The 23,464-nt window shown below is 45.8% G+C and overlaps 1 protein-coding gene across 1 annotated transcript in view; it reads right to left on the reverse strand.

Moving 5' to 3' along the window:
* ASTN2 (astrotactin 2) overlaps positions 1-23,464 on the reverse strand; it is a 1,157,183-nt gene that overhangs the window by 894,195 nt on the left and 239,524 nt on the right. The window contains exon 3 of the mRNA XM_045296567.1: positions 20,576-20,960. Coding sequence (XP_045152502.1) covers positions 20,576-20,960 — 385 coding nt within the window. The remainder of the gene's footprint in view (positions 1-20,575; positions 20,961-23,464) is intronic.

Below are 23,464 nucleotides of genomic sequence, written 5' to 3' on the forward strand. Positions count from 1 at the left end.
ATGGGCCCCCTGCTGCTCTGGACAGGATATGGAGCTTGGTGTTCCTGGCACACCCACAGATGCCTGCTTGAGTTAGAAAGAGCTGCAGGTGTTTCATCACACATTGGGCACCTTGCTGGGGACCTCAAGACTCCAGCATCCTTGGCAAAGCTATTGGGACCCCTGGGCAGGCCCACGTCAGTTTGTTGGTGGTGATGTGGCCTGACGTGAGGGTCTGTCTAGGAAGGCAGTCAATATCGGCGAGTGAAACACTCTCCTGAAGGGTTTGACTAGGAGACACAAGAACGGTGTCAGGGACAGAGAACCTGTCTTGAGAGCCATGGAAAGGAGCCAGGAGCAGCCTCTGCGGGACAACAGAATTGCCAGGCAGGCACACGATGTAAGGTAAAGAGAGATGATCTCCAGGTAAAGGTGAAAGAATGAGAATTTAGAACAGAGTGTCTCGATGCAGAAACAAAGTGCCAATTCTTGGTACAGCCTGAGCCATGGCTCTTTCTCCAAGAGGCCCGAGACAGTTTTCTGACCCTTCCTGCTCCCTGTGTTCCCCCACAGCAAAGACAGGAGGAAGTACTGGTGAAATTCGAGGACTTCAGAGTCTCCCAGACTCTGACACGTGAGCCTGGGCAAGGTGTCCAGCTGCAGTTCCTCATCGGAAAAAGGGCAGATGAGAGGTGCTGACCACATAGATTATTTTTGTGACGGTTAACGGCATCTACTAATTGCTGATCACTGAGTCTGGCCCCTAAAAACTTGTTGTCATCTAGTTGGTTCGGACTCATAGAGACTTTATAGGGCAGTGTAGATCTGCCCAAGTGGGTTTCCAAGAGACCCTGTTTCCCCGAAAATAAGACAGTGTCTTATATTAATTTTTGCTCCCAAAGATGCGCAAGGTCTTATTTTCAGGGGATGTCTTATTTTTCCATGAAGAAGAATACGGTACACATTTATTGTTTGTTGTTTTATTAAAAGAGATCTCGTACTTCCTGTCTGCTCTGGCTGCGCTGTGACCAACAGTGAGCTGCGCAGCGGCACCGGCCACTACGGTCCAGAGTCCAGAGTTACGGTAGCTTTAGGGGGCCTTATTTTCGGGGAGGTCTTACTTTCACGCTGATGCCTTATATTTCATTGAGAGGAAAAACTGTAAGTAGGTCTGATTTTCAGGGAATGTCTTACTTTTGGGGAAACAGGGTAGTAACTATTTACAGGAGTTATAAAGCCTCCTTTTTCTCCTGTGAAGCTTTCAATTCCTGTGGAATTGAAAACAACTAACCTTACGCTTCGCAGCCCAAAATGTCACTAGGGCTCCCGTTAACCTGGCCCCTGCAAGGTAGCTCATAGTATTCTGAATACAACTAACAATAAAGCCCATCAGCTGAACTAAATAGCCTGTTTTTTGAAACCCAAAGAAGCTAACACTCTCATCATCAGTCATCCATTGATTCATTTATGCACTCACTCAATGTATCTGTTCATGCCCCAATAGAGTTCTTTGCCCTCTGCTCTGTGCCAGGCAATGTTCTACACATTCTACACCCAGTGTGGACCAAAGCAGGCTAAATCTCTGTTTCCATGGCGGTGGCATGTCCATGGGCGAAAGAGACAATAGATCTATGCAATGGGTCACTTGGTGACAAAGGCCATGACAAGAATATAGGATAAAGGAGGCTAGTGGGTGCTGCTCTGGGCAATGTGCTGAGTGACTGCTGTTTGTATGCAGATGTCAGGCCAGAACTTTCTTATCAGATGACATATGAGAAACAGACCTGGAATGAGTAGGGGGCATCTAATCCAGCTGTTTGGAGGAGGAGTGATTCATAAGGTAGAATGGCAACGTAAAGGCCCTGTGGTAGATCCCTCGAACTACGACCCCACAGACATTGGTAAAATATTAGAACGTGCCAGGAAAATTGGCATCCTCCATTCCTGTGGCAACTTATGCTTTCTCTCACGTCCGTGTGAAGATGGAAGAGTGGCGTCACCTCCACTTTTCCAATGGACCAATGAAGACTCCGAGCAGGGCACGCCCACCGCAGCACTCAGACATTTGTTGGGACCAGGGTGGGTAATTCCTGGTATGGTAAGACGTTGAGCAGCATCCTACCTTCTACTGGCTGGGTAACAATAGTATTCCCCAAGTGATGACCAACAGAAAAATCATCTTTAAACACCGCCAAATATCTCTGGGGGCCGGGAGCAAAACCACCTGTGGCTAGCTCAGAGAAATGACCTGAACCGTCCACATTTTGAAAGGAGCAATCAGATAAGGTTAGATTCTGACTCAGCTCCCCTAAATTTTAAGGCCCACTGCCTTTCCACAGCACACAGTTTCCAGAAGTGACCCATGTGCATGGATCCTATCTGCAGACCGATCCTCAGATGGTATATGGTTCACATCACACTAAGCACATGGGGTTGCTGTGGGTCCAAATAGACTCCAGGCAAATAACGGCAATCCTACTGCCTGATTAACTGAAAGGGTTGAAGTCACTCAAATGTGTCACTGAAGAACAGCCTGGTGATCTACTTACATAGAAATTATAGCCAAGAAAACAGTATAGAACAGACCTACTCTGTGACACAGGGGTCTCTTTCAGTCAGAATTGACTTGGGGTTTACATGTTTATCTTTGTCGTTAATATCACTGTGTACGATGTAAGGGTACTGGGAAGGGAGACACAGGAAAATGAAGAGGATGAAGAGAAAGGTTGGGGGCCATTCCATTCATCTTGATCAGGGGCCCTCAAACTACGGCCTGTGGGCCACATGTGGCCCACTGAGGACACTTATCTGGCCCGCCTGGTGATTTTGCCCCATTTGTTTTTTTTTACTTCAAAATAAGATATGTGCAGTGTGCATAGGAATTTGTTCATAGTTGTTTTTTTTTTAATATAGTCCAGCCCTCCAACAGGTCTGAGGGACAGTGAACTGGCCCTGATCTTGATGATCACTACTCTCTGCTCTAACACAGAATAGCCAAGCTAAGGAAGGAAACCATCCATCTCTGTACTTGTGTCTCAGTGCCGGGTGTTGGAGCCCTAACGGTATAGTGCTTACAAGTTGGGCTGCTATCTGCATGGTCAACAGTTTGAATGATTGGGCTTCCTACTTATTCCCGTACACTGTTACAATTCCAGAAACCCGCAAGGGGTCTCTAGGAGTTAGCATTGATTTGATGACAGAGGTTTTTTTTTGGGGTGGGAGGGGGCGTTAAAGAGGTGTAATAGTGAGAATTCTTAAGAAACAGGGTTTTGTCCCAGCTGGTAGCCACCCAATGTATGGTGCCCAAGGCCAAATAATGAAGTTGTTTTTTGTGTTTAGCGTTCAATACCTAGGGGAAAAATCATACATAGAAGATAGTCAACCAAGTGCTTCAGTTATAGTTTTACATGGCGGCGACGGAGAAGGACACTCATTAAATGCCTGTCCCAGAAACTCCCAGAAGCCATGCATCTACAGGTTACTGTTTGTGAAGACATCCATATTTAATGAGTCTTGTAGGAGCCTGGAGCCTGCTAGTTGGGTGTTCTCTCTAATTGTGCTGTATGGGAAGACAGACACAATGCCTGCTTCAGTATCAGTGCAGGACCTTTCCCCAGGGATCTGGAGTTCAGAGCTGACCCTCAAAGCTCTCCCTGCTTTCAAAGCCCAGGGGTCTTCTCCTCTCTCACAACTGAGACAATGGGGCAGCAAGTCCTGCCTGACAGACATCCTAAGATTCATGTACAGGACACTTCCCGGCCCAGCTGCCTACTAGTGGTGCCTTAGAGGAGAAGACAGAAGCAGGAGGGTCTTGGGTTTTAAGGGGTGGGGAGTGGGGGCTGTACAGTTCTCAGAGAAAGGAATTGGGGAAGGCAGCTGGTTCACGAGGTATGGTCGAATGACCTCTTAGGGAAGGAATTTGGCAGCTTGAGTCCACCAAGAGAAGATGAAGGAGAAAGTCCTGGTGATCTATTTCCAGAAGGAAAAAAAAGCAATTAAAACCCTGTGAACTATAGTACTACTGTGACACACGTGGGTGGCACTGCCGTGAGTCGGAAGTGACTCAGTGCAACTGGCTCCTCCTGACAACGTCTAAGACAAGGGTCACGATTCCCAGGCATCCTCTTCAAGATGGTGCGGGTTCTGAGTTGGTTCCAACTCTCACGTACAACAGAACCAAACACTGCCTGGCCCTACCCCATCCTCAGGGTCTCGTCGCAAGAAGACCAGAGTTGCAGCCACTACGTCAATCCATCGCCTAACGGTCTTCCCTATTTTTTCGTTTTGTGTTGTGTTTTGTTGACCCTCTACTTTACCAAGCATGAGATTCTTCTCCAGGGACCGGTATCTCCTGAAAGCTTGCCCACACACATGACATAAAGTCTCCCAGTCCTTGCTTCCAAGAAGTCTCGTGACTGTACTTCCGAAGAAGATCGGCATGTTCCTTTGCCAGCCCGTGGCACTTTCAATATTCTTCACCAAAACTCTAATGCAGATCCATCTTCGGTCTTCCTAGCCCGTTGTCCAGCTTCCCTATGTGTAATGAGGCGACTGAAAAGGCCATGTCTTTGTTGTTGTTGTTCTTTATTTTTTTAGCACTCTCAAAAGTTATTTTGCTGCAGATTTGCCCCAAACCATGTTTTTCTTTCTTTTTTTTATAAAAACACATTTTATTGGGAGCTCTCACAGCTCTTATCACATATGTACAAACACATTTGTACATATGTTGCCATCATCATTTTCAAAACATTTTCTTCCAACTTGAGCCCTTGCTATCAACTCATTTTGATGTGGATTTAGATCCAAGTAAAATGAAATCCTTGACAACATCAGTATTTCTTTATCAATCATGAGGTCAATGATTGTTCACAGTGCATCTTTCTTTGACTCCTATGGAGTTGTAATCCATACTGAGGGCTACGTGCCTCAACAATCAGGACATCCATCAACTCTTCACTTTCAGCAAGTGAGGATGTTATCTGCAGATCAGAGGCAGTTAATGAGTCTTCCTCCTTCTTCATATAGTCCTGCCTGTCAGATAATCTGATTAGCACACAGATTACGTATGTAGAAGGATACAAGCCTTTAAGTGGAGAGACAATGTTTTGAGAAACGATGTACAAAAGCGCTTTACACAATTGACGTGTGTATGGATTGGGATAACAGTTGTATGAGCCCCTAATAAAATGTTAAAAAAAAAAAAAAAGAAGAAGGATACAAGCCACATGGTCTCCTCTTGTTTGGTTCCAACAGTTTCTTGGTCTGTGTTCATATTCTCCACAAAACACATTTGGTTTTATGGATTTAGTGGATTTATCACTATTTGTATGTGTATCATTTGTTGTGATACACACAGTAAAATGCTTTGTCTGGTTAAGAAAGCACAGGTACACATTACTCTGGTATTCTCTACTTTTAGCCAAGATCCATCTGACCTCAACAATAACTTATTCAACACCTTCTTTCGCATCTGACTTGAATTTCTAACAGTTCCCTGTCAATGTGCTGCTGCAACCATTTGTTTTGTTTTGTTTTGTTTTCCAAAATGTCATGCTAGTGTCATACTCAAATTAATGGTTTTGTTTGATAATTTCCAACATTTTGTTAGATCGCTTTACTTTGAAAGCTCTCTTCCAGTCAGTTGGCCAGATAGCAGTCTTCCAAATTGCTTGGCAGAGAGGAGGGCGGACTGTCAGCATGGTATCTATTGGTGGAATCATCGCAATGAGAATTCCATCAAACGCTGGAGTCTTGCATTTCCTAATTCCTTCAGTGTAGCTCTGACTTGTTCTTGATCATTGGTTCTTGATCATACCTTAGCTCCTAAAATGTTGGACCGTGAATAATGCTTACTTTTTTTCTTTTTCGGTAGAGTGACTTTTGTATCCCTTCCATCTTTCCATCTTCCCCCAATATTTCCTGTGTTGTTCAATATCTGGCCCATAGAATCCTTGGAAATACCATGACTGACTGGTGTTTGAAATACCTGTGGCACAGCTTCCTGAAGCATCCCCATCACAAGTTACCACAATTCCACAAAGAGAGGTGGTGGAGAAGTGATATGACAATGTGAAAATGTTCTGCGCCAGAAAGCTACAGAATCTATATTAGAGTCCCCCAGACCCACCAGGGAACACTTTCACATACAGCCTGGATAGCCTTGCTGTACAACTTCAGATAAAACCTTGCCCCTCTCTGTGCCTCTGTTTGCTCGAAACAATGAACATTCCAGGCAATATAATAATAGTTTCTGTTTATTGCATCAAAGCACTTGGCTAAGTATTTTACATATAGGGCCTCTTTAATTTTTACAAGAATCCTGAAACAGAAGGAAATGCAACCCCCACTTTGCGGGTCTCAGAGGCAAAACTGGCTCTGGCTTTCACATTCCATGAGTTACAGGGACAGATCTGACCAGGCGTGTTTGACTGGACAGGTGGGGTTCTTAACTAACTTCTCTTCATCTATCAGAGATCTGTCCAAGGTGCCTTAGGCTGTCATTTGCATTAAAATGATATCTGTCTTATTAGAAACAAACAAACACAAAAAAACCCCAAAGAGTAGGAAAGAGACAAGGAAGAAATGTCCTCCTTTGACATTAATGACAGACTCTCAGTCCCTTGGACCACTGGGAAGTGCATTGACACAGCTCGAGAAGAGTTCGAGAGATGATCTCGTTGAGGTCTCCCTCTTTATTAACAAAACATAAAGTCCGTCTATGGCTCTTGTGGATGTTTACGATCCCACTGCTCACACACCCAGATGTATTTTAATGTCTCCTTCCTTTGGCAAAAGATTTCGGTTCAAGAAGCAGAGGATGGAGGACTAAGATGTGGGCCTGCTGAAGTCTTTGATGAAATGGAAAGAGCGGGCACCGTGCTCTGGGAGGTCGGCAGGCGATGGACTGCTCTCGGTCCCGGGGCCCTGATCCCCGAGTGAGGCCCAACTGTAGGGTCTGAGGTGAGTTTTCCTGCCATAGACAGATGCTGACAATTTGTCCAAGAATATTAAATACACTTGATATGCAAAGAAAACAAAACAGCAAATCTGGGAGCTGAATTCTGTCCACGAAGTTCCACAGCGCAACTCCAAGTCATCCTAGGCATCAGACCTTCTGAATGTCAACTTTCTGTCTACGGCCTTCCTTTTCATTTTTGAGCCTAATTATCTTACCTCCTACAAGAAATCAATACTTCTATTTTCCAAGCACTTCTCAGCTCACTCACAGCAAAAGCCAATGTCCGTACCCTCCAAAGCCTACAGGACGTTACAATGTCACTGTGACCCAACTGATTCTTTTCTGTGCTTTCCTTTCCACCCATCCGACTCTTCCCACACACTACAGAGCCTCTACACTGGCCATTAGCCTCTTTCCTTAACTGTACAAAATGTTATTGGCTTCATCTACTGTAGATAGTTCCTCAAGTGTCACTTTATCAGTGAGGCACAGTCTAAGAGCCATACTTCCCGTCTCTTAAATTTTAATTTCCCACCATCCCAATGATTATGACTTGGTAATTTTTTTCTTGTTTACTTACTTTTAGCACTGGTAGGTCAGTGCAATGGAAATACAGTGTGTGTCCTCTATTCACAGCTTTATGTCTCCAGTTGTCCATAACAGTGTCGGATACACAGAAGACATGGAAACCTTGTTGAATGAACGAATGAGCAAGAAGCTTTCCTTATTCAACAAAGATTCACAGAAACTTTCTGGTATCCAAATAATGAGCGAACAAACTTCAAAACCTTCAGAACAATTTGACCCAGAAATTTTACCCCTGGGAAAATACCCTGAGGAAACAATACAGAACTAAGGGGGGGGGGTTGATTAAGTCCCCAAATGTTTGTTGCTGTTGAAGAGAAAAAAAGTGGAAGCAACTGACATGTCCTCCAATAAAGCATTGATGAAATTGTCAGCAGAGCCGCTCATAAAGCATATTGGAATGCTCGTGATGTAACATTAAGCAAAAATGTGATATATAAACAATAAAAAGGCTTTCATTTTCAATATGTAAAAGAGGTGAGGGGAAAAGTTACAAAAGTTATAAAAGCAAGTTACTGCTCCTCTTGATGGGGCTATCGTAAAATAGTTAATCTTTTGTCTTTACACCTTTATTTTTTTAAGTTTTCTTTAATGAGTACGTATAGCTTCTCCAACTAGGGAGTATTAGAAAAAAACAAGGGCCAATCAACTGTGGGTAATGACGTGGGTTTTTTATGCCTCTGGGGCAGATGAAGTTACCCCAGCCAGAGTCTGAAGGTGCTCCATCAGGAAATAAGGAGACTGCCTACTCTGGAGTCTCTGGGTGACAGTCCCCCACCAAGTGATTTCCAGCCAGTCCCAGGGCAGCCAGGCTGGGAGGTAGAGAGTCCCTGGGCTGCTGGGAAATTGCTGCAGCTCTGATCAATTAAGGAGCAGCCTCTTCAGTCCCTGACATTTATCAAACCTCCTTCACCCTCCTCTGTCACTATGGGCCGGGGCTGCCTTGTGGGGCAGGGTCTAATCAAGCCAGAGTGCCCCAGGGTCCCTGGAGATAAAGAGAAGGGGGCCTCTGAGGGAGCGGGTAGAAAGGGGAGCCAGGGTGGTGGTGAGGGAATGACAAAGGAGCGAGGAAGGAAGAAGAACAAATGTTCAGAGATGCTCGTTTGTTTTGCTATTGTGGCAATTAATGCTGGGAAGGGACATCTTAAGGGGCACTGGTGACAGCTCTGGTGACACTCCTGTTTGTGATTCCATGACAAATCGTTGTCTATATCTTATTTGAGAGAGTGTGGAGACAGCTCAGAGGGGGGCTGTCTGTAGAGACCGCGCTCCTGTCTGAATGAGGCTCTGCTCTCTCCCGCTTTCAGTCTGAGCGGAGGCAGTTAGACGCCCTGACCAACACCCAGCAAGAGAACCCAAAGAAAACCCACAGGAAAAGAAATGAAAGGGACAGGGCTTTTGGGCAGTGTTGCAGGGCTTTGCAGATTCTGCCTCGTGGGGCAATTAGTGCAATTAATGGAAGCAAAAAGGAGCAGTCTGTAATGGAAGCAAACATGTACACTGTCCTGTAAAAGGCATTTGTTTTATACCACCACCGGAGAAAAAAGTGCAATAACCAGAAGGGGGAAAAAATGAAAGAGAACTTTCTTCTTTATGTTTTTTAAACTCATAATTATGGAATTTATTAGGGAAGTTAACCTGTGAAAAAATTCTCGGGATACAGTTGTTCAGTCAGGACAGTTTCTTCTGTGTCTGCAGACAGGCCTCTCTCTGCCCTGCTTTGGCATTGCTACAAAGCTCTTTGGGCTGCCAATAGTGCCTAAAAGGCATGGCATACCATTGTAATGCTCGACCCGAAGGCACTCAACTCTATCTCTATGGGTCAGCAACCCCAACTCCTCCAGCTTAGTGCCTAGAGGCACCCCACTCCACAAGTCAGCCCCCTGACCCAAAATACTCAACCTACTTGGTCTGTGGGCTTGGGAACACACTCCTGCCTCATGCTACGGCTTCTGTTGTGTTTCTGCTTCCCCTCTGGCACTCCTCTGCCTGCTGTCAAATTAGGACCAATGTGTAGGCACCTCAGGATCCAAAGGACCTGCTCCCCTCCAGGCTCTTCTCTCTAACTAGTAGCGAGAGTCCCCCTTCCTTCCTGCTCCTGAGATAGCTGATAAAAAATAGAAAAGAAAGAGAACTTTCTAATGCCAACTACTTTCCAGACTGGTCAGCTCTTGGGCATCCATTTTACTGATGTTGCTCACTTGGGTTTCTCAGCTGCGCCAACAAGAACGGAAGCAGATCATGAACCAAAGTTACACGTTGAGAATAAGAAAGGATCGCTTCAACGGTACTGATTCTCCAACTTTGCTAGTCTTGGTCTGGCTGTCTGTAAAGAGGTGGCAGTTAAAATCTTTTGGACGAAAGGTCAACTGGTAGTGCAGTCCGAGCCTGTTAGCTGCCACGTGACACTCAGGATGCTGCAGGGGCCCAGAGCGGCTAAAGACAGCAGCGACCTTGAACTCAAGAGATGTGGACTTCGATGCAATGCCACACCAAATTTGCTGTGGGGTGCACGGTGGATGGTGGATGACTTCATGTCTCCGACTTCACGGCGGGGAAGGGGCTTGATAACAAGCACACCATTTAATGTTTAGGATAACATTCTGCAAATGGAAACGGGCTAAAATAAACCAGCCTGAGCAAAATAAAGCATGCTCTTATACAGCCCTGAGCTGTGAGCTTCTAGTCACAGATTAGTCCCCCCTTGGTGCTGTGGCTTCCAAATAAAACCCTTTCGGGAACAGGTGTTCTTCAAATACCTGTTAAGTAGGCAAATCAGAGAGGGAATGAAGTGATGGAGAGGTGTGCCTAAAGAGATGTCATGCCACCTGCATCCCTCTGTGGCCTTTGGTGTCCCTAGAGACCAATATGTTAAGTCTAGGGGCACCAAGAAGGCTGTGTAAAAGGCTGTTTGACACAGCGAACTCAAAAGGTCCTTTCAACGAAAGAAGGGAGAGGATCCTCTTTTCAGGGCAGTTGGGTGTTAAGAAGGGATTTCCAAGTGCGCTTATTTAAGTTGTCATTGATAAAGAATCTAATGTGGAGTCCTATTACATGCAGCAGTTTAGGGTAGTTCTGCTTTGGTTGAAGCCATTTGGCTCTCCGACCTTCTCCCTCTTAAGGTCGCCCAGGCCGCACCTCCATGTTTATAAATTGTCAGACCCCAGCACGTTGGCACCTATTGTAGGAAAGGGGGATGGGCTTGTTGTGACCCCTGAGAACCTCCATCTGAGGCTCCAGGGCAGCTGGGAAGAGAGGGGTGGTGATTCACAGGCAGGAGCAAAGACGGAAGGAAGGAAGAGTAACTGAAGGAAAAATAGGTGATCCAATGGTGACTTCCTTTGGGGAAGGCAGGGAGGTGGGGAGGTCAGGGGGCAGGAAGGCTCTGATTGGCAGCAATGGACAGGCCACAGGTTCTGCAAGGCCTGGGCAAGCAGCCCCCATGGAGACCTTGGCTGTCTCTGGCATTATCACCAGCCCCTCCATCAACTCCTTGCCCTGAGTCCCTAGAATGGTCTTCATCCATTAGGACTTTGGACAAAAGGCACTTCCAAGAAGCCATTTGGAATCCAGTCTGTCAGCAATCGGCCCCACTATCAACATCCCATCCCTTGATTGTCTTCTCTCCGAGGCAGGTGTCCAAACTACAGGCTACGACTCACACACACATTTTGAAATCCACTGCGTGGTCCCATAAGCGCCAAAACCACAAGAGAGAAAAGCAGAGACAATATCAGAGCATGTCCCATGTAATAAGGGTAAGCATCTTTTTGGAGACAAGCACACACAATCCTATACAGGCATGTGAGGTTACCATGTAAAATATACTTCTTATTTTGGGGGGAGGCTAAATATTTTTTATAAACACAACCCTAAGCAACTGACTGGAGCCCTGATAGTGTAGTGGTTACACATGGAGCTGTCATCCGCATGGTTGGCAGTTCAAGATCACCAGCAGCTCCTCAGGAGAGAGACGGCTTTCTACTCCCTACAAAGGTTCCAGTCGTGGAAACCCACAGAAGATTGCTCTGAGTCAGCTTTGACTGGACAGCATCAAGTCTGAGTGAGAAGCAACTTACACAGCTAGCAGCTAAATCCATATGGTGCCACTCCTGCTCCCGAAAGACACAATGAACACACGCATTCTGTTACTTGCAGAACAGGCTTGGGTTCAGGGATCAGGCAAAGCTGGGTTCAAATTCTAGTTCCATTAGCTTGAGCAGTCTAACTTTTAGAGTATTCCTCAGTGTGAATTAGAATAATTCCTTCCTTGTGAGATGGATGGGAATGTCCAATGAATCATCGATTTGAAAATACTTCCTGAGGATTGTCTAGTGCTGAAGAAAGGTAAGACTCCCACATGACAAAATATGATACTAAGTGCTAAGATAGTCATTCTTCCTTTTATTAATCAGCCTAATTTTCCATCTACTGATCAAAGATGTGTTTACTGAGTACCTGTTAAGTCCCAGGTACTCATTAGTCACAGAATGCACCAGAGGTCTTAGAACCTCAGTCTGGTCAGAGAATTAAAATACACAGTAAACAAATACAAACAAAAGAAAGTGTAGGGGATGAGAGAGGATTATAGAGAAGAACCCAAGTAGAGAGGAGGGCTTCAACTTAAGAGAAACATTTAAGGGGAGGCCGGCGTGGCAAAGAGCCCTGGCAGGACCGACTGGAGACGGGAATGAGGTTTAGCTGGGTTTTGTGCTCTTTTGCAGACAGTGGAAACATGGCCCCTGACAAGGATCTGGGTGGAGCGAGCTGTGGGAGAGCGGAGAGGAGCCCATGGTGGCTGGAAAATGATGGCTGAGGGTCAAGGTACAATGAAATGGCTTTGCCACGGGAAACCAAATCATGCAGAAGCTCATCAACCGCGGCAACTAGCTCTTCATCCCAGTACAGTGGGAGCCCCTGGGATGAGACCTTTGTGTGGAGGTGTTATGGTCGGAGACTCGCTGACAGAGTGGTGGTGGCAGTGGGGAACATGGAAGGGCCTGAACCAGGTAACATGGAGACCATCCAGGAAGCCTGCGAGGACCTGGGGTCTGCAGGGATTCTGGGAGGATTGACGTGGCTTGAAGAGGGCATGCAGGGACATGGGGTGGGAGGGAGGAGTGAAAGGGAGGAGGCGAGAATCTCTGAGTAAAGAAGTCTGGATGTCAAACTAAGTCACCAAAGGAGGTGCTGACTACAAACGGGATTGGAAAAAGTATCCAGTGCTGTCCAAGGACGCCTGTGTCTAGAATTCACAGAGGGTGTCAGAGGCTGGAGGGATGAACAGCTTCTCGGTCTTCTGCCATCTTAAAATGCTCTACTGATACCAAGCATGAGTTCCGAGCACCTCTGACGCTGAACCACTCAGGACACCGAAGATACAGGATCTCCCTGGTGGAAAGTCCCATCTGTGACATGGAAAGCTCAGGGTTACTGTGTAGCAGCTTTCCGTCTCAGAGAATGAATCCTAATGACCTTTTTTTGGAGGGATGGTGTATCAGATCTGTGGGGGATGCGAACCCATGGCTGTGATGCTTTAAGACATCCTGGAATTTCAAGAGCTCAGGGCATTCCTAAGGCTTCTAAAGCTAACTGTGGTATGAAACGTCCAAATCCCAGCTCTTCCTCTGGACCGCGAGCTCGGGTGCAAGAGCTCAAAGTCTGGCTCCATCCTTTTCTCTGTGATTTGAGACAGTCCCTTAACCCTTCTTTGAAAATTGAGGGTGCTACTACCACCATTCCCAAACAGTTACCATGATATGTACATGATACACAGCGTAGAAAACACTTGGTACAGCGCCTGGCTCCAAGGGGTCATGCAGTCATTCTTAGTTGTCATCAGCTTCAGCATTAGCATGATTAATTTTTTGGTCAACCCTCTCACCCACCCTCCATTTGGAGTTGCATACAAATGGCTTCATGAGACAGAGGAGAACAGCTGAGTCCACGAACCATTCAACTAAAATGCCAAACCCTTGCCTCTCAATGAGGATTTTACTGACTCTGAAGTTTCCTGGTCTGCATTTGTGACCAGCCATGAGGCTCAGCCTACTGACCCTATGTCAGAAAGGCTGGTACCCTGCCCTTCTATCTCCTGGACCACTGCTGGTATAGGATGTCATGTCCCTTGCCTCCCTCCACTGTGGGTCCAGCACTGAGGTAGGTGAGCAGAAGCACCCTTATTATGCATTACTTTCCTGCAGGAATCATTACATGTGGTCACTATGAAAACTAGATTTCTGGCTAATAAAGTGGTCTAATTCACATTTGAACCAAAGTTAATTAAAAATAAAAGGTAACCATGCATATAAAATGATATGTGGACTATATAATAAACCATGGCTTGCCTGTAAATTTGTCATGCTTTGATGACTCAGTGTTGCTGGAATCTATGCCACTGGTATTTTAAATACCAGCAATATCACTCATGTTGGACAGGTGTCTGCAGAGCTTGAAGACCAGCAGTTCTCAACCTGTGGGTTGTGACCCCTTTGGGGGTCGAATGACCCTTTCATAGGGGTCAACGAATCCCAATTCATAACAGTATTATAGTTATGAAGTGGCAACAAAAATAATTGTATGGTTGGGGGATTACCACAATATGAGGAACTGTATTAAAAGGGTCCTGGTATTAGGAAGGTTGAGAACCACCATTCTAGACTAAGGTAGACCAAGAAGAAAGGCCTGTCAAATTTCTTCCAAAATCAGGCAAAGAAAACCTGTTAGTACATTGTGGAACTTGTTTGGTTTGAACACATCCGTAGGAGGGTTCAATCATTGGAGTGAGTAGGAATTTGTTTCGTGAAGCAGAGGGCCACCTCAGGGAAAGGGAAGGTGTTTTTGTGGACACCCTGTTTGTGCAAGAAATTGAAACCATGGTCAAAAAGGGGGAGTGGTTAAGTAAGTGTCAGGATATTCACATTAGGAGATCCTATGTATCCTTCAAAAAAGGGAAGGGGTAGTCTTCGTGAGATGAACTGGCACAAACAGTAGCCACGCCAGTGGACAATAAAGGACTCCAACATGCCAGCGATCAAAAGGATGATGCTAGCAACACCTGGCAATGCTTCGCTCTGTTGCACATGGTGTCACCTTGACTCAAAGTCACCTCGATGGCAGCTATCTAAATGCAGATGAACAAAGACCAGAAGAGTTCATGATACATAAAGTAAGTCAACATGACAGTGTAGAGGGCTGTGTGCATCTGTGGGGGCAGAGTTTATGCAGCTCCCTTTGAGAGTATTAATACATTTCTTAAGTAAGACATCAGCAGTGTTTGAGGGCCTTAGGGCAGTCAGCTACTTAACAATTGGTATAAATAAACATGACAATAGTTCCAAAATTATAAATATGTGTACCTTTAACACAGAGATTCTGCTTTTAATTGTCTCTCTGTACTATATCAAAATTCTTACACTTTCCATATATATGTGTGTGTGTGTGTGTGTGTGTGTGTGTGTAGAGAGAGAGAGATAGAGACTTCAGATACTGTTTTTAAGTACAAAAAATTGAACTTATAGTCAACAAAAGAGAGTGGTTAAGTAAGTTTTTATATGCTCACATTATGAGATCCTATAGAGCCTTCAAAAATAATAAAGAAGGTATGTGTGGAAAGATACATTTTTATCTAGTGGGTTATAAAACTATCAAATTTCTGAAGAAAAATGCATGTGGCAGAGATGACCCCAGTTTCTCATATCTGGGTGCAAATATATATAAACACACGCATTAATATATTATGTATATATCAGAAAACAGTATAATATAAATCAAACAATCCAACTGTGATCGAGGACTACCCTTGGGTCCTGCTGAAGGAACAGGGCGGAGAGACGGGTAAGGTATGTCCCTCCTGCTTTACACATTGCACACTCATTTCCTTTTCCCTTCTTCCTGCCCCTTCTTCTTCCCTTCTCCCATCACCCGCTTCCCACCCTCCATTCCTTCTATTACAAGAAGCATGCATTTATTCTACAATAATGGAACAAAATGTAGTAGCCCAATATCGCTCACCCCAACCCTTATTAAAGTGATACCTTTGCTATCTTAATTTCCTTAAGCTTCCATGCATAAATATAAGGAGGGCTAGGGGAATTTGAATTAAAATGGATCAAGTTTCTGTTCTGTACCAAATCCCAGCTGAGTTTTCACATACTGACACAATTAAATTTTCAGTAGCACGCTAAGGTGCTGTGAAGGATGATGTTTAAAATACCTGACAACCTCTATGACACAGACACTAGCTAGAAAGGGCACCAGTTATTTATGCCTGCAAACCACCCTGGTGCTGCACGGGAAGTTGTTCGTGGGGACCTCAGGGGAGCTTGGGACTGCCAGACATCAGCAGTGTTTGAGGGCCTTAGGGCAGTCAGCTACTTAACAATTCGTAAAGAAATACTTCAACATCTAACTGAGGGTCCACACTCACTCACTGCCATTGAGTCAGCACTGACTCACAGCTAGCATTGTGGGTTTCCAAGATTGTAACTGTTTATAGGGGTAGAAAGTCCACTCTTTCTCCCGAGGTGTTGCTGGTGGTTTTTGAACTGCCGACCATGTGACTCGCAGCCCAACACGTAACCAGTACACCAACGGGGTCTGGCCACATCAATCTGTATGAACTCTACTGAGTTCAGTTCATTCTGATATTCATGAGACCTGGGGCCTGTTATAAATTCATTGTGCCCCATCTCCTAATTTATGTTGAAGTTCTAAACCATGGTACCACTGAATGTATGTAACCTTGTTTATAAATAAACCACACCACCACTACCAACAAAAATGACTCATTTCCATCAAGTCAATTCTGACTCATGGCACCCCTATGGGGCAGGGTAGGTCTGCCCCTGTGGGTTTACAGGAGTGTAACTCTTTATGGGACTAGAAATTCCTGTCTTTCTCCCAAAAAGCAGCTGGTGGTGTAGTGAGTTATGCGATGGGCCCCTAAATTCAAAGTCAACAGTGAGGAACCATCAGCTGCGCCAAGGGATAAAGAGGAGGCTTTCTATTTCCCTAAAGAGTTACCATCTCGGAAAACTACAGGAGCAGTTTGACCCTGTGCTATAGGGTCACTATGAGTCGACTCCACAGCAGAGAGGGTTTATAAATAGCATCTCATGAAAAAACTATCTTTGAGGAGGAGATCAGTTAACACAGGTCATCCTGGAGTTGGGTGGATCTTCATGTAATCCAATAAGAGCAGAGACGGAGGGACTGAGGGGAGACATGTGAAGATGAAGTTGTACAGCAGCTGCAAGCCAAAGAAAAGGAACATCTGGCAAGGATATGTAATGCATGACATGATGACTTGGACTTCTAGCTTCCAGAACTGTAAGATAATAATTTTTGGCTCTTACAAGCCATGACGCTTGTGGTACTTTGTTCTGGCAGTCCTGTTAACCGACCCACTGACACTGAGTCGATTCTGACTCACAGCAACCTTATCGAAAAGAGCAGCGCTTCCCCTTAGGATTTCCAAGGCTCTCCATCTTTCCAAGAGCAGAAAGCCTTGTTTGTCTCCCACTGAGTCACTGGTGGAATTGAACCACTTGCCTTGTGGTGAGCAGCCTGGCATGTAACCCACCACATATCCCCCGGGTTCCCAGGCCATCCTAGGAAACTAAAATAAACCTCAGGTAGCTATCCCTTTGCAATGAAATGCCCTTCTTCTGGGTTCTAGACTATGCTCTGTGTTCTTTGAAGGTCTCTGTTGAAAAACAAGCTGATAGAGCTGGAGTATTGAGGAAACAGTTTGAATTTGTGAGCCAATTCTAAGTATGAAATGTGCCTGCGGGTTTAGCCCTTGGCAATATGATTTCAAAGGTTGCAGGACTGCTTCCCTATGGACTACCCAACCTCTGAACACCTGCCTACTTCTGCCCAGGTAGCCTTCTTAAAGAGTGGGTTACATGGCTCTTTCCCTCAGGGCCGCCTGAGGCAACCCGCCATGTGTTTGCTCTGAGCTACCACTTGAAATCGGCTGCTGTCAGTGCACTCATTCCTCCTGTCTAAGCAAGGAGAGGCCAGTCCCCCAGGGATTACATCTGGGGCCATCCAGTTGACTCAGAGTCCTGGAGACCCCATTGATAGAAGGATAGAATTTTCCTCCACGGGGTTTGCAATGGCTAATTGTTTGAAAAGTTCAGCAACAGGCCATTCTTCTGTGGTGATGCTGGCTAGACTTGAACCTCCAAGTGGCCCCTTAGTGGCTGAGAATGTTAACCAATTGCACCACCCAGGGACTCCGCCTGGGTCATAAAACCAAAGGCCAAACTCACTGCCACTGAGTCAGCTCAGAAGCACAGCTACCCTGGGCAGGGTTTCCAAGAAGACAGCCTCATCTGTCTCCCATGGAACAGTTGGTGGGTTTGAAGTGCCAACCTTGCAGCTAGTAGCCCAATGCCTAAACCATAGCGCCGACACAGGCACCAGAAGGTGCCAGCCCCCCATCATCCACCTGTCCACCAGCAAGGAGAACAACACCCTGCCTGCAGTGAGGGGAGAGAGGCCTACTTTCTGCTTCTCCTTGCTATTTCCCTCTTTCTCCTGCCCTCACTAGATCCACGAGGGTCCAAATCTAGGCTTTCTTCCCCAATTATTTTAAATTTACTTAGAACTTAAAAAATAAACAAACAAAACAAGACAAATTTTATTGGTGAAAACAGACACGTTAAAGAACTGGAGATTTTCCCAAGGCTGAGTGAACTAAGAAGCAAAGTTCAAGTCCAAGTCTGCACTGGGCCGCATAACAAAAGCATAAACATCCAGCATAAGCTCTCATTGGACGACTTCTCTTATGGACTCGATGCCAGTGCTGAGATTTCAGGTCACTGGAGGCCTGGCTTGCTTATAGCGCAAAGAGTTCTGCTTAAAAGAAAGGGAAATCCAGTGGGGGGTGGTTGGTCTGAAAGTGTGCAGGCTTTTATCCAGCAGGGGAAAGCACCCCCTCTACTACGTAAGAGTCAGCATTAGGTTTCCTTTGGACCCAGTCCTTGCGGTGGTAGGAGGAGGAGTCATAAGACAAAATGAGGACTAGGGAAATGTATAGGATGTTCCAGAGAAGCGAGTAGACCCCGGTGGCTGGGGCTTGGGGGACAGACAGGAGAAGAGTGTGGCAGGACTATGGAGGGTATTGTGGGCAGAGGGAAGGTTAAGAGCCTGAAGTCTACAGATTGAACTCTTGAGGATTGAAGGCTTATCCTATACCAGGTCTTTCACACACAATTTATTTTTCAAAATATTTCATTCTGTCAATAACCCTCCAATGAGGAAATGGAGTTTTGGTGGGGGTGGGGGTGGGGGTGGGTAGGGGGGGTGTAGTGGTTATATTTTCAACTGCCCAGACTCATTGCTACGGACAAGATAACGGCTGTCCCCAAGGATGCCCATGTCCAAGTCTCAGACCTGCGAGCTATTGGGCAAGAGGGAGAGTGTCGATGTGACTGAAGATTTTGAGATGGGGAAATCATCCAGCAGGATCACTGAAGCCTGCGAGTCCTGATCAGAGGCGAGCAGGAAATTCAGAATGAGAAGAGATGTGATGGCAGTGTGATGGGAAGCAAGGTGACAGAACCTGGGCGGCCTCTAGAAGGTGCAAAGAAAATAATGCTGATGGTCCTCTAGAATTTTCAGATGTAAAAGAGGCCTCTTGATACCTTGATGTGGAGCAAGTGAGACCCATTTTTAGACTTCTCACCCCCGCACTGTAAGATAATAAATGTGCATTGTTTTAAGCCACTGTATTTATGGAAATCCTTTACAGCAGCCATGGAGGATCCAATATAGTCATCTTGTAACTAACAGAGGTAGGATTTGAATCCAAGTCCAGATGATTCAAAAAATCTGTTCTTCTAGACGATACCACTGGACTCCTGCTAAGCTTCTGAGCTTGATGAAAATGCTTCATTTGGTGAGGAGCCCACCTTCCTATTTGCCCACTGAGCATCACGGGCAGCTGGCTCTGAGAGAGTGAGCCTTCAGGGTGGAAGAAGTTCTCTGTAGAGGTCAGAGCTTCAGGGTGGAGCTCTTAGAGGGCAGTGTTCAAAGTGAAATTTCCAGACCAAACTGTTAACCCGTCATTGGCGCCACGCCACCAAATCAAAGAACTGAAAAAAATGGAACTGCAGCATCTTATTAAAGGAAAAATAGCTAAACTCTACCTATAATTAGATAGCTTGAGATATAGACACTTCATCTGTACAGAAATAAACGCCTCTAGCAAAATAGGGAACAGTCCCTACGGAGGATCATAAAGATAGGCTTGAATAACAGCACAGATGAGAAAGAATGAGAGGTTGAGCATCAAAAAGACCGGTACGAGTCAACAATAGCCATAAAACCAAATGTGGCATCAAGATGTAGCAACCACAGCATAGTAGCTAACAAGGAGGAGGTGGAAGTGCTATTTCTCTCTGCCCAGGTGAAGAAGAGTGGGGGCACGGATGTTACATTACAACTGCAATGGGAAAAACCGAGTGTTCCCATCTAGAGGAAACTAACCAGCATGCTGAAACGTATTCCACAGGAGAACAGTCGAAGAAACTGGGGCTCTGATTTAGGTTGATTTCCAGCAGCTGTGGAGCATATTTTTTTGCTGGCACACAATTTCTCAAGATATACTTTGACAAAGGAAGATCGGATTGGCATTTTCTGTAGGCATTGGGGTACAGGGGGTCAGATAAATACCAGAGGAAACCTTATAAAGAAAAACCATATACATGTCACAAGTGTCTGGACATGGACTAGCCTATGTCCTCATTAGTGAAGTCACTGCTGAGGAAAGGAAATCAGAACACACTGGAGAGGTACTGAACTAGGTACCCTTGGATGTCTCCTACAACTCCATTTCTAGAAACACTGACACTGTCTCCTCTCCCACCCCTATTGAAGGCTCAGTGGAGATAAACTCGGATCATCCAACAAAGAGGGTAGCCATAAACCCAAGTATTTTATCCCAAAAGACACTGCTTGTATGCCCAACCCTCCAGCTTCTGCATCTCATCCCAGACCCCCAGAATGTCCCAAAGAAAGGGTAATGTCATAAAGTGGACTCACCTTTCTTCTCAAAGTCCACCTTCTCTTCCACTGGCCGGCCCAGGCTGTCCAGGGTATGGGTCATCTGGCTGCCAAATTCGTCCTCTCGGGAGATGTGGTTGGCGCGCCGAGGTGGGTCCTCATCCTCCTCGTAGTCATAGTCATCGAGGATGGGGGTCTCTCGGATGGGCACGCCAATGACAGAATTGTGGGCCTGCAGCCGGGAGGAGCGGAAGCTCTCACGGGCCTGGGGCCCGAGCAGTACAGAAGGGATGTAGTGGATCTCATGAGTGGCTTCCGTACTGGCACTCTTCTGGGGGATGCGATGTCGCTTCTGCCAGCGCCGCTGAGCATACAGGGCCACGGTGAACACAAGCAGGAGCAGCAGCAATGCAATGAGGCCACCCTGGAGGGGGAGGCAAGTAGAACAAGCATATGGGATATTGTTCTGGCAGAGGAGGGTCAGGGGAGGCTTTCCCTGTCCATGAAATTCGCCCTGATCTCAGGGTTTGGCTCTGAGCTCAGGAACCACATCCACAACTTTGAGGGCGGACACAAGTGCCAAACATTGGCCTCTCCACTAATAAGCGGTGGGATCGTCAGCTAACTGATTCACTTGTCTGGGCCTTGACTGTGAAAACATCTCTTTAACTTTCTCTTGTCAACTGGGTGCAGGTTTCCCGAGCAGATCATCAGCCATACATTCAACAACGCGTACGCATTTTGCCTCACTTCTTTCACTGCAATCCCCTCGATACAGCACCGTTTATCCCACCGCCTGCCTGGGCTCCCACCTAACCCTTCTGAACTTTGTCTTTGGGCAAATCGGGTCCCCAAATCTCAAACTGTTGATTCTTCTAAGGTGGTTATGGCGCATCAGTTATTGTTCCCCTGACAAAACTGTCTACTGTTTTGAAAACGGAGCAACTGAGGTGAATAGTTTTCAGACCAGACGATGACTCTGGGCCACAGTCTCAGGGGTTCCACCATCTCCATCACACCACAAAAAGTCTCGTCACTTTTTTTTTTAAATGATTCTGAGTTTTGTCCCACATTTCCCCCCACTCTACCAGGACCTTCTAATGTTGTCTCTTTCAAAGTACTTGGTCATGGTAGGCTGACACCCTCTGGTCCCACGGTCTGAGACTGATGGTGGTCACATAGTCCATCCATCCATGCCGCGCATATTCTATTTCCATCGTTCATCTTCCATCCGGTCAGGGAGTGATCAGAGTTGTATCTCAGATGGCCCCTCGTGATCTTTTTAAGAACCCAGTTGCTACTCACCGAAAGCTGGGGTAGAAAGATGTGTTTGAGGACTCTGTTATGCCCATTGATCGGGAGGTCCCCCAGGCTGTGGTCCGGAGTCCGAGTCTTATTTTTCACATGGAGGCGGGGCTTCAAAATATTCATCGAGAAAATGGAATTGAAAGATAATGACATTTTCCCACAACGTTTTTGCAGCCCCCTCAAATCTAGGAAGAGTAAGATTCCCTGCTCTTATTTTCTCACTAGGGAGAAATGAGATGGTGCTACCACAGAGCTATCCAGACTGCTAAACGCTGGGAAGGGCCAGAGCTTTGGATTCACCCATGGAGTGTCTGAACCTTGAGATTGCCTCTGCCCATTTGTGGAATCCCGGTGCCATGCCCAGCCTCTCTCAGGCTTCGTCAACTCTCTATATCCTCAATCCGATTCATCTCTAGAATGCCCCCTCTGAGGGCTTAAGAGATACAGCCTTCTTCCAAGTTACTAAAAAGATATAGCAGGGTAGTGAAATATAATTTCTTCACCCAAGTGCATGGATGGTCCAAATAGGTGACATCCACGGCTGCCAACCCAAAGCTTGTTGGTTTGCGTTCAGCCAAAGGCGCTTCACTAAAAAGGTCTGGTGACTGATTTCCCGGCAAATCAGCTACTGAACCCCCATCTGGAGCACAGCTCTGCTCGGGCAGCCTGGAACGTGTCATGAGTCAGGACGGACTTGACAGCAACTGCGTTCAGTTCCATGGCTGCACATGCGATGTTTCATTCATTATCCGAAACTCTAGTCTTTCCATTTCTGGTTCCAGATGAGAGGCTCGGGACAAAGTTGGTGCTAAGAACTATTGGCCATGTGGTTATACAGGTAGTTCCTGGGTTATGAATATGATCTGTTCCTGTCTGTCTGTAAGTTGAGTTGACAGTTAATAACAGGTACATGTGGTTTTACTTAGTCAGAGTAAGTGAAAAGTTTGCCTTAGTATGTTGCATGTATATTACTCTTGTATGCAAATAAAACATTTCAGACCACACTGCCAAATGCACTAAAATGCCATAAACATAAGAATACAGTGCACAAGATGATGGCAACATATGTACCCATGTGCTTGACCCAATGGATGGATGTGTGGATTGTGATAAGATTTGTAAGAGCCCTCAGTAAAATGATTTAAAAAAAAGAATACAGTACACAATAATGATAATAATAATAAGTAACTCCATGTGGTAATGTACCAAAGAGAGGCAATCCATGCATACATTTGAGTGTAGGTATACAATACAGCATTCTATAAAGTAAATCAAAGAAATTGTTTATAAAACAGAAAAAATGATCGTGACTCAGGGTTAATATTTGCTTTTGTTCAATTGATGTCTTGCATACTGGAAGGGATACTAAGGAGGCGACATTATGGAAACAGTAATAATTGGGTGATGGAGAGATTGCATCTGTTGAAGATGATGGGCCTGGTGCCCGAGAGGCAGGGTTTGACGGTGGACAGAGGGGTTTACTACGTAAGCCCATCTCTTGAAGATTTGTGCATAGCTTCCCTTTATCTCATCACGAGTGGCCTTGCATCTGCTAAGGCCCTCAGTACTGTAAATCACGGGAGAACATTTCTGTAGAAGGTTCTTGTTCTTCTAACACTG

The sequence above is a fragment of the Echinops telfairi genome, unplaced genomic scaffold (assembly GCF_000313985.2).
Source record: "Echinops telfairi isolate 266 unplaced genomic scaffold, ASM31398v2 ScPeMD7_7410;HRSCAF=8448, whole genome shotgun sequence".
NCBI classification, from domain to species: Eukaryota; Metazoa; Chordata; class Mammalia; order Afrosoricida; family Tenrecidae; genus Echinops; species Echinops telfairi.